Raw genomic sequence first — 12,354 nt, 5'->3', positions numbered from 1 at the left:
AACATAAGATATCATATTCCTTCCAAAAGTCTCTGATGGTTTTCTCACTATCAGTAGCAGCAATAGCCTGAGCAAAAGCATTTCTTAAATAATATATTTTTAAGGCACCAATAAGACCCTGGTTTGTGTATTGCATGAGCGAGTTATTTGGTTAATATTAACAGGAAGGATGTTACAAGGCACTTACATTATAAGTCAAAGAGTGATGACTGTAATTAAAAAGAGCATAAGCAACAATTTTTCAGTTTTTTTTTTTTTTTTTCAACATACAGTTTTTAAAATATAGACTGGAAATACTTAATCATCAGTTATCATATTTCATATACTAATAGGGAGGACAAAGTTTAAAACTTTGTCCCAATTGATGTGTTTATATTCTGATATTTTGATGTTTATATATATGCTGATGTGTTTATATTCTGTTTGCTTTTTAATCATGAAAAACACTGAAGGTGTTTTCATGATTAAAAAGTAGAACCCAACTCACAAACTAAGAGAAACTATGGCACTTGCGAATACACTTTCTGATGTTCAAATGATTTCACATTTTATCAACATCATCTGGCTTGAATAGTCACCCTTTATGAGGGTGGGAAAAGGGGAATATCTGAAAGAAAGAGTTAAGCAGAAAACTATAATTGACCTCAAAAATAACATGAGGAAAGAAATTGAAACATTAACATCAGCATTGGAAACTTTGTCTGAAAGATCAGAGCTTTGTAAAACAGCCAGTGAGGCATTTAAAAAGACATTTATTTACCATACCTAATACAACAATGATTGTCTATTAAAATGAAGTAAATTTTGTTGCAAAAAAAATTTGTATATTTATTTTCATTATCCCTTTCAAAAGTTATTAACATAAGAAATGACCTTAACACATATGTGTTAAGGCCAATCCAACATATATAAATTACATTGCTGTTTTGTGACCTAGTTAATATCATTCAATTTTAAAATCTGATTTCTCACTAGACAAGAGAAGAAGATCACATCATAACAATTAAGGAAACTGTTAAAGAAACTCAACAAATGAATTCTTGAAAATCTAAAATTTTATACTGCATTAGCAGAAAAATTTTTTTTGTTAAAATATTGAAAAATATTAATAAAGGCATGAAAGCAATTAATTCTATAATTTGATTTAATAACCAATTTCAAATCAGCATATGTGTTCCAAAAATAATACTGAAATTTTTGTCATTTGTTCCTAAAGTGATTTTTGACTCTAAAGAAATTTATAATTCTTTATAACAGCTAATTTATGGAAGTTTTAATGATTGTTATATCACAATTATATTTATGACACATATTATACAGTATGAAACAATATTAATAGATTAAAAACGGATGCTGTTGTAAATTATATACATCTTACTAATATATACATCTTACAAGTCCATAAAATGAGTATGAAATAAATGTTCTTCCTGTTTTCGTCTCACATTATGAACACAAACAAATGGCTGAAAATCACTGGTGATGAAATATGTTCCATAACAGAATTTAAATCTTGGTGATGGAATGAAGAATTCTGTACAGTATGGGATCCATATCACTTGAGAAGTCTGTCCATTTCTCTATCCCATGATGATCAATGAAACGATGATTTGTTTTTACAAAAAAAAAGCCTGATATGGTGCTATGAGGGTTGATTATCTTCAAAGTTTGCACCATGAGCTGCTACCTGTGGATAATTAACATAAGTGACATTCAATCCCACATGTCTTTGCTTGCTTTTCTGTGCTAGTTTAGTAATTACACCTTGAACACTTTCTTCTAGTTCAGAAAATACAGGTCTTTTTCTTGGCTCTTCTGACCAGCTTTTCATCATTATCTGATAGCTAGAACAAAAAAAAAAAAAATAAATAAAAATAAAATTATTATTATTATTATTATTATCATTATTAATATCTGACCTCCATGGAGTCAGAGAATCATCGTGAGAGGTACACACTATTGCACGCAATGCTCATCCAGCTGTGCTTTAAACTGATTCAATGTGTCTACACCTACAACACACTCAGGCAATACATTCCACCCACCAACTACTCTCTATGCAAAGAATTTCTTCTCACTCCTCTGCTCATGCCCTCCTTATACAGTTTCCAGTGATCGCCTCTTGTTCTAGTACCCCCTCTCCACTTCTATGAAAATCTCTTTCATGGCAAGCTAATGACAACCTCTGACTATATTATATGTCTCAATCATATCCCCCACCTTTCTCCTAATCATGAGACTCTTCAATTCAGACATTCTCTCAATGTCTGAATCAATGTCCACATTCTCTCAATCTGTCCTCCTAGTCCATATTCCAAAGACCACTGACTGCCTTTATGAATCTTCTCTGGACTCTTACCAACATATCCTCATCACCATGAAAACCCAGCACCCAAATCTGTGCACGATAATCCATGTGAGGCCTGATCAAGGCCTTATTCAATGACATCATGATCTCTCTATTCAGGTTCCTCTGCATCATTACCATTATCCGATGTGATGGCTTCACAACTTGTGTAATGTGGCCCCTGAATATTGCAGACTAGCCCACATCCTTGTCCTCCATTACTCCTAGATCTCTCATCTCCTCTACTTCCTTTAAAGTTTCCCCACCAAGTGCATACTTCACATCCCATCTCTATTTATCAAATCTCAGAATCTTACACCTTGCAACAATGAAGTGACAGTTCCACCCTACCTGCTCACTCATGCAATCTATTCAAGTTCTCTTCTAAGGCCATAATATCCATTTGATTCTGCATTGCTCTCCTCAGTTTTGCATCATCTGTAAACAGCTGCATATCACTAGTTAAACCCATCCCAATATCATTAACATACAAACTGAACAACAAGAGTCCCAAAACTGACGCCTGCGGTACACTGCTAGTGACCCCTTCCTCTTTTGGGAAATAAAATAAATAAATACAATTAAATTAATTAATAATCAAGAATGACAATTACATAGAGTTGTATATACACACACAACTCTTGATGCAATTGTTATCCTTCTTTAATTTTTCTTATGTATTATTAAAATAATACAATAAAAACAAAGCAGTTAATAATTTTTATAATATGATATAGTTTAACTAATAACATTGGGAGTTGTTTATGGAATAAGGGAAAACAATTTATCTTGCAGTTATCAAAACTCACAGCAAATCAGGACAGTAGGAAGGCTGAGGCATACGGCGTCCCTGTTTGAGATATTGCAGAATGTCCCAGTTATCGACATCAGGATAAGGAGTTACTCCTCGTGTCATCAGTTCCCATAGAACCACTCCATATGACCACTAAAAATATTTAACTCTGTATTATATATTTATATGCAAAACATAAGTATCTAAACTTTGCCATAAAACACATAATTAAAGTATAAGTATTGATGTATATATGTCATTTCAGAGTATCCAAACTTTGACCATAGTGATTAAATTATATATAATTTAATTATATATAAACTTAGCTCTGGATAAGAATCCTTTCACTTTATATAAACAAAGGAAAAAGTTTATGCCCTAAGCTCATTTTCTCATACTACCTAAGCTCAATAAAAAATGATTCTTAAATGAAAAGATTTTTTAATTTATTCATAAGAAAGTTCACTCGCTCTTCCAAGTGTTCTGATAGACATTTTTATTTTAGCAAATAGGTACTCTAGCAGTAAATACTAACAAAGTTATTGACTGAATGTCAGTATAGTAGTATGAAAAATTTCAAGTAATGAGTAACCATGATGAAGATGGGCACCATCAATGCAAAAAGCATACAGAAAAGAGGTAGAGCTAGAAGAATAATTATAAAAATACCAATTGATAATTGGTATGAAGAAAACAAAAACAGGTGAGATACTGCTGAAGCCAGGAGCATTAGAAATAGGAATGAAAAGCTTTTGGAATTGGTTAATATGACATTGGCTAAAAATTGTGTAAGTATTAGTGAGACTTGGTAGATGAAGAAAATTATAGTTGCAGGAATATAGTTGACCTGGTATTGTATTTTCAGGGAGGATTGAGAGCAGGAGAGGGTAAAGAATTGTTAAAGCTAATGCATAGCAACTGTAACTAACAAGAATAGAAGTTTTGCAGGAAGCCAGGAGGAGGTCTATGGGAGATACAGCATTTGAGGCTGGTTGGTGTCAGAACAGAAACTAACAGGATAAAAATTCATAGCTAGTTGTCACTTTAGTAGGATGATGGAATGCAGCAATTTAGATCATTTTGTAAAGAAGAAAGAAATCATGGGAGGGAGTGGGGGATGGAATTTATGAAGTTACCTAAAACAGCATGTAATGGAGGATACTCAAGCTTTAGAGTGCTTGATTACTGATAATATCTCAGAATTTGTGTATAACCAAAATGGCTACTAATTGGAGAGCATTATCATGCAGTTTTGATCTGGTAAGTTGGTAAGCTTGCTGAATAGTTCCATTACCCAGAGAGAGCTCCAAAATAAAAGAGCAAGTTTTATGGAACAACTGGTAGCTCAGCGATTGAGATTAGGGTAATGGAAATGTTTATCAAGGAGAGAAATTCAGAAATGGAAGAACAGGAAAACAAAATGTTCTTGGAGGGAGGAAGGATTGCCACACAGAACTCTATTATATAAAACAGAACGAATGCAGATGTACATTAAGCATGGCTAAGACGGTCGCTGATGATCTAAAGAGTAGTACATAACAGTGGTGGCCAGTGAAAATTTTAAGTGGGGGTGCTGCATATACAAAAAAAAAAAACTTATTTTTCCTAATCAGTAACGAATTTATTAATAAATAAATTTACATATTAAAAATTGCTTTATTAAAAATATTTCATCCTCACCACGAACAAACACCAATAATAAAAGTTTTGTATCAATAGCAATGACAAGTGCAAACGAATATCGGCGTTAGATCGCAGTGCATTTGTTTTATGTAACGATAATTGAAAAAATATAATTCCTTTCATATTTTCAACAGTGACACTTGTCATAATTCAGCCTTGTATCTATAATAAATAAATAATTATATGTTATTTTAACAAAATAAAATAAGATTTACAAAAAATAGTTAGCCATGCATTAGGAAAAAGAAAACCAGGACGTCCTCTTAAACAATTCAACGATGACTTCTAAGGCCGGAACAGGCCATGGTAGGCCTAAATCCTTGATACGTATGATGATGAGTTCACCATGCACACGCACCAATAATAAACGTTTCATATCTCACAGAAATAAGGCGTGTAAGCATACTAAAAACACACTGCCGCGTGAGCAGTTACAGTTGGGAATGACGTAACGTGCAATGACAAGGGCAAACGAATATTGTCGTTAGATCGCAGTGCATTTGTTTCGTAATCTAAAGCATTAATCGAACAATTCCAATTATTAACTATTCAATCAATGTCAAAACATAAGCTGTAACGTTTAACATGTATTGCATTTATATAATGTTGTAAGCATTGTTATTTATAAACACAAACAAAATTTAATTTTTTCATTTTTTCCTTGGGGGTGCTGCAGTGTCGCAGTGTTTATGTACAGGCCGCGTACATAATGAAGTAGAGTGAAAAAGGTACTGAACAAGAAATATACCACAGGAATCTTTACTTTAGAATTTCTACATTATTACAGTTGACCCTTGTCTAACATCACTAATTCATTCTGGGAAAAGTGACATCAAATAAATTGCATGTTCAATGGGACTTTAAGTAATCCATTTTCAAAGACATAGAAGTAAAAATTTATTGTCCCCCAAAGCTATTAATCTAAGGCTTTGTAAATGTTTTTAGGTTCATAACTAATGTTTTCATGCATATTAATTAACATGTATTACCCATACAAACTGAATAATAAATAATAACAATAAAAATGGAATTTCTAGAATTCTTGAGGGACAAATGTCTTAGGCAACATGTAACAGAGGGAACAAGAGGTTCAAGAGTTTTGGATTTGGTTATAGCATTAGAAGAGTTGATAACTGAGATGACATCTCTCCCACCAGTTGCAGAGAGTGACCATATGGTTTTGACTTGGAAAATGAATAGACATGCAGGGGTATCAAAGAGACGGGAACTTATGTGGAATTATAAAGCAGGTGATTATAATAGTCTTAGACATCAACTTCAGGAAGTTTCATGGAGGGAGGAATTGGAAGGCAGGGATATCATTAGTGCATGGGAAATTGTGAAAGAATATTTGTTAGCAGCAATGGTAAGTTGTATACCGCGAGTGAAGAAGAGGACACAATTTGGAGTAAAGTGGATGACAAACAATATTAAACAGGAACTGCATGCGAAAAAGAGGCTATGGAAGAGATATAAGGAGACAGGTGAAGAGAGGATGCATGAAGAACATAAGACACAGGCCAGAAGAGTGACTAGTGTGGTACAGAAAGCGAAACTGGAATATGAGAGGAGGTTGGCCCTAAGATCCAAAGAAAATCCTAGGGAATTTTTTAGCTATATGGCCAGTAGGAGGAGAAATGATTGTGGAAGAATGACATTGCAGAATAAAAATGGGAATAGAGTGACTGATGCAGAGGACATAGTGGAATTGTTCAATGAACACTTTATTGGAGTATTTCATCCTAGAGGAGTCAGTTTTAATGCTAGAGGGATAGGGCTGGTTCGAGGTTTAGAGGTACAGGAGGAGAGTGTGTTTCAGATACTGAGTACTCTGGATGTCAGTAAAGCTTTGGGACTGGATGGTATTTCACCACGAGTTTTGAGAGAACGTACCAGGGAACTGACAGTGCCTTTAACCTGGCTTTTCAATGAAAGTCTGGCTTCGGCAAAGGTGCCCAGGGAATGGAAGGAAGGTAAGATAGTGCCATTGCATAAGGGTGGTAACAGACTGGAAGTGTCTAATTATAGGCCAGTTTGTGTGTCATCAGTAGTTGTTAAGATCTTGGAGAAAGTAGTGAGGGACCGTATACAACATTGGGCAGATGAGGGTAATGTTATCTGTGAGAGTCAACAGGGATTTGTGAAAGGGCACTCTTGTTTTAGCAATATGCTAGCCTTTTATAATAAAGTTACAAAAACATTAGATGAGGGAAAGGCATATACTGCAATTTTCTTAGACTTAGCAAAGGCATTTGACAGGGTACCACATGATAAGCTGATATTTAAGTTGTAGCACATGGGTCTGGATGTCAGATTGGTCAACTGGATTCAGGATTGGCTGTCTGATAGGTATCAGAGAGTTGTGTATGGTGGAGCAGTTTCAAGGAGGCAGAAGGTTACAAGTGGGGTCCCACAGGGCTCAATACTAGAACCTATATTGTTTAACCTTTATATCAATGACATTGCCAGTGGATTGCAAGGGGATATTCAGTTGTTTGTGGATGATGCAAAGCTAGGAAGGATTATTAGTAATAGTGCAGATATGGTAGCTCTGCAAGAGGATTTGAATAAGCTAGATAGATGGGCAAATTAATGGGGATATTGGTTTAATGCGGCAAAATGTAAGGTCTTGAGGTTTGGGAAACATCAATGGGATGCAGCATACTCTATGGGAGGAGTTATGCTGGAGGAAGTAGAGGAGACAAGAGATCTGGGGTTGATGGTTGATGGAAACCTGAAGTTTAGGTGACATATTGCAAAGGTGGCGAAGGTAACACAGAGGATTGCTGCAATTATGAGAAGGACACTGACCTGCAGAGATAAGAGGGTTATCATTCTGTTGTATAAGTCTCTGATCAGACCACACTTCGACTATTGTTCTCAGATTTGGTCTCCAAGATTTGAAAGGGATAAATTAACTGTGGAAAGGATACAAAGACAGATGACAAAGATGGTTTCAGGACTGTACAAGGATAGTTACAAGGATTGGCTGAGGGAATGTGGACTGCAGAGTTTGGTGGATAGAAGGAGGAGAGGTGATATGATTGAGACTTTTAAACTGTTGAGAGGTGGTTACAGGGTTGACACTGGGGAGTTCTTTCGCTTGGTTGAACAGCGGGAAGGAGTAATGACAAGAGGCCATCCGTGGAAGTTACGAAAGGAAACTGTGAGCAAGAGGGTGAGGAGTGGTTTCTTTGCGCAGAGGGTGGTTGACCCGTAGAATGCATTGCCTGATGGAGTGGGGAGAGCGAATACGGTCAATGAGTTTAAGGAGTGGTATGATAGACTGTGTTTCTTAGGGGGGGGGGATCTCCCCTCGATGAGTCTTGACAGACTTTATGTTCTTATGAAGGACCTCCCATGATGAGTCTTTCAACTCCATGGAGGTCTGAATAATAATAATAATAATAATAAAAAGTTTTATCTTGGTCTTGTACATGTTAAGCTTGAGGTGAGGAGAAAAAGGATTAGTATCAGCATTATTGCTTGTTTTGTGGCTAAACTGATGGCCTTTCTTAATACTTTACCTGAAGAACCAAATTCAGAAGTTTGAGATCTCTTAGGAGCCATGGGTTTAATTTTATGATTCTCTTAATAATAATGTAAAATTAAATCAACATACAGTACAGTACTGCAGCAGTGGCGAATTCTCCATGCTTGCTATGCTTGCTGCGCAAGCTCATTAACTGTGAAAGAAGTGCTCTTTATTTGTTAATAAATGTGCATTTATAAGCATTCCATTTAGCCTTTTATTTTTGTAGACAGAAGACATCTTAAGCTTGACTGGCAATAACTAAGCTTTGCGTTGTGTATTGAAGGCCGATGCTTGCTTGTCTAGTCAAAGCTACCTTGGCTTGCTCAGGTATAGGAGCTTAGAGGTCCTCGCAGCAGCACTGGGATTTCACGTGCACGCATAGCTATTTCACGTCGTCTCACTGTGTTGCTTAAACACAGGCCAAACGCAGTCAATGTAACTCTAGTCAGTGAGCTTCAGCAGCCTTTACAAGTGTGCGTGCTGCTTGGGAAAATTAAGTTACAACCATCTTTTTATGACGATGTTATTGACCAGTTCATAAAGAAGAACCGTAGGGTAGAATTTGTATTCAAGTAGCTAAATTGAAAATATAGAATATCATCATCATCATCATCATCATCAAATTCCTGCCATGTACCCTCAAGGGGTGTACAGGATATGACAGTACTACATGAAAAAATTACATCATTACTAACTTCCTATCTACAATTTTCTGCCAAATCGGTTTGTTACTTGTCAAGACTCCAACATTATCAGATCTTATATTTCTATCATCTAAGACACTTTGTACCGTATCAATCCACCTATATCTTGGTCTTCCTCTGGGTCGTTTTCCTGCCAACCTGGCAGAGAACACTTGTTTTGCTAATCTTTCCTCTCCCATTCTATTTAAGTGACCATACCATCTGAGATTAGCTCTGCTAACGCATTCCTGGATGCTGACAATGTCACGTTCTTTCCTAATATCTTCATTTTTAATATGATATTGCCATTGATGCCATCTGTTCACACCTCTAATCTTTCTCAGGACTCTCATATCTGCGGTCTCTAGTCTTTGGTCAAGTGTTTTACTTCTGACCCAGCTCTCAGATCCATAAGTTAAAATTGGTTTGAACACAGTCTTGTATACAGCTAATTTAGTGTTCCGACTAATTTCTTTCTTATTCCATATGAATTTATTCAATTGACTTCCCACGATACCAGCTTTGCTGATTCTGTTGTCTATTTCTATATTTAGTTTACCATCTTCAGTAAAAATTGTGCCTAAGTAGCTGAAATGTTTTACTTGTTCCACAGGTTCTCCATTGTATTTGTATGATTAAATGTACATAAATTTCTAATATAGTTTTAAATGGTCAGTACAGGTAACCCTTGTATAACACAGTACTTATACAATGCGATCTACAAATTGTAGTAACCCTTATTCAATGTGGTTTCGACAAAAACACAGTCTAGAAATTGTAGTAGCCTTTTATCTTTTCATATATTTTTCACCGTGCGACTGAAAAATCAAATTTTATCTTCGTTAAATTTGTGTCTGCCCATATCGCGCAGGTAGTTATACGTTGTGAATTTATATTAGGAGAAACACCCTTTAGCATGCATGTATGTCAATTGTATACCGTATAAAGTGTTTATTGTTGAAAATTGTCTTCGTTTTCTGCTAGGAAAAAGTGCATTAAAAATCATAAGTGTGTTATCTCAAGCTGAGCACTTTATTTTCTGGTGAGTTACATACATAATTAATATATAATGCTTTTTTTTTATGTAAAAAAAATATTTTTATAGTAATGGCAATAAATTGCATTGAAAGGGAAAAAATGAATATTGAAAAGAAAATTCATCTCGAAGAAAAAAAATTAAAATTATGGATCGGTTGAAAAATGGAGAAAAAACAGTTGTTGTAAGGACTTTGAATTTAAATGAATCAACAATTCAAACAATCAAACAAAATGAACATAAAATCCGAGAGTGTTTCTTGCTGGGTCAACGGCAAGTGCAAAGCTTATTGCTTGTGTATGCAATTTTCTAAGAGAAAAATGAAGAAATCTCTAATGATTTGCAAAGAGGATGCACTCAAAAGAAAATTCCTTTGGATGGAAATCTTATTAAACAAAAAAACTCTCAAGTTTGTAAACATTTATAGTGCAAACCAAGTGTTCAAGGGGTGCTTAAGGGTCAAAGCTGTATAACTGAGAGAAGACCTCCACACAGCCTTTAAAGGAATGCGGAGAACCAACCAGAGCTTCTGACGTAATGTTCAATCCTCACCTTGTCGTGGTGCACCCTGTTGGGTATCTACCTGGATACTGAACGAACGAGAATGGGCTGGCAATTTGGGATTTAGCCAACCAAATTGTATTCTTATTGGTTAAACCAAAATAAAAAAGAATGATGGTACGACCTGACAAAATTTCATGCCGGCTGGGGCGTCGCCCGGTTAAACAAGGCCCCCGTTGTTTTCGCCAGGGAACCAGGGCTAACAGCGAAAAGTCAGCTACTGGAACAAATCTGAAAACAAACCCCAACTCAACATCACCAGAGTTAAAGATCGGTACTGTCAACGTAAGAAGCCTGAATGGCAAAGAAATGGAGCTAGCTGAGGAATTAGATAAGTACCAGATTGACATAATAGAGGTGACTGAAACAAAAAAGACAAAAACTGGTGAGATCTTTCTGAGCAATAAATACAAAATGTTATATTCAGGCAATGACAATCGAGGAAAAGAAGGAGTAGCCATAGTATTCAACGCAAAATACGAGGCTAATCTTCTGGAATGGCAGTCAGTCTCAAGTACAGTAATGTGGACAAATATGAGAATGGGGTACTGGACAATGAGACTTATTTTTGCCTATGGTCCCACAGAAGGTTCTACTAAGATAGAAGTGGAGGAATTTTTTTTTTTTTTTTTGACGCTTTAGAAAAAGCAACTGACACAATGAAAAAGGAAAACTTGGTCCTTGTTGGGGATCTAAATAGCAGAGTAGGAAATGATTGTGAGACATACAAAAATATTTTGGGAAAATTTGGAGAAAAGAGCAAAGCTAATAATAATGGCAAATATCTGTTGGATTTCTGCTCAGGACATGGACTTGTTATTACTAACACCATGTTCCAACATAAAAATGTGCACAAATTCACATTGAGAGAAGAGGCAAGGAATAAGAAAAGTCTCATTGACTATGTTATTGTTGATAGTGATGTTTTCTCCCTGGTGCAGGACACAAGAGTGTACAGAGGATTTGAAATTGGAAGTGATCACTATTTAGTCTTGAGTAGGATAAAATCGAATTTCATATTGGAAAGAATAACATGTAAGAAAGTTTTAAAGCGAATAAAAGTTGAGCGGCTCTCAGATGTGAATTGTAGACTAAAATACACAAAGATTATTGAAAAAAAAATGAAAGAGTTTGAGAACAGGAATCAAACCTTGGAGATTCAGTGGCAAACTCTGAAGGAAACATTGATTGATTCTGCCAGAGAGGCATGTGGTGAGGTTGTCTGTAAGGATAAAAAAAATCAGAACTCCCTGGTGGACACAGGAAGTTAAAGAGGCAGTGAAGGAAAAGAAGAAAGCATATCAAAAGTTCCTGTCAAAAAAGTCAGCTTGTTCTCTTAGAGAATACAGAGACAAATGCAAGAATGCTAAACACTGTGTAAAACTAGCTAAACAAAAGTCATGGGGGGACTTTGGCAAGAATATAGAAAATAAATATCAAGAAGTTGGCAAAATATTCTGGAGGTTGCTGAAGAAGCTTAGGAATGGAGGAAAGAGTGCTGTAAAAGGAGTTAGAGATGATAAAGGTGACATGAAAACGGGAGAAAAAGATATCCTTGAAGTATGGAGTAATTACTTTGAAAAATTGCTAAATGAAACAAGCAGTGATAGCACAGTGGTAAAAAACACTCAACAGGCATATAGTCAGAAATACATATCCATATTTGAAGTAGAAAACGCCATCAAAGGCTTGAAATGTGGAAAGGCAGCAGGAGTA

The 12,354-nt window shown here is 35.6% G+C and overlaps 1 protein-coding gene across 5 annotated transcripts in view; it reads right to left on the bottom strand.

Annotated features, from left to right (window-relative positions):
* Positions 1-732: 732 nt before the first annotated feature.
* LOC150108512 (hepatocyte growth factor receptor-like) overlaps positions 733-12,354 on the bottom strand; it is a 186,795-nt gene continuing 175,173 nt past the window's right edge. For all 5 annotated transcript variants that reach the window (XM_090415937.1, XM_090415934.1, XM_090415933.1 and 2 more), the window contains exons 19-20: positions 3,157-3,293; positions 733-1,844 (exon numbers count right to left, since the gene is read on the bottom strand). In XM_090415937.1, the coding sequence (XP_090272063.1) occupies positions 1,643-1,844; positions 3,157-3,293 (339 nt within the window). In that variant the 3' untranslated portion in view covers positions 733-1,642. The remainder of the gene's footprint in view (positions 1,845-3,156; positions 3,294-12,354) is intronic.

Source organism: Typopeltis vanoorti, chromosome 3, assembly GCF_054136105.1.
Source record: "Typopeltis vanoorti isolate ZY-2024b chromosome 3, IOZ_Tvanoo_1.0, whole genome shotgun sequence".
In the NCBI taxonomy this organism is placed as follows: domain Eukaryota; kingdom Metazoa; phylum Arthropoda; class Arachnida; order Uropygi; family Thelyphonidae; genus Typopeltis; species Typopeltis vanoorti.
The sequence above is the reverse complement of the archived record's forward strand: the minus strand, read 5'-3'. Positions and strand labels throughout refer to the sequence as shown.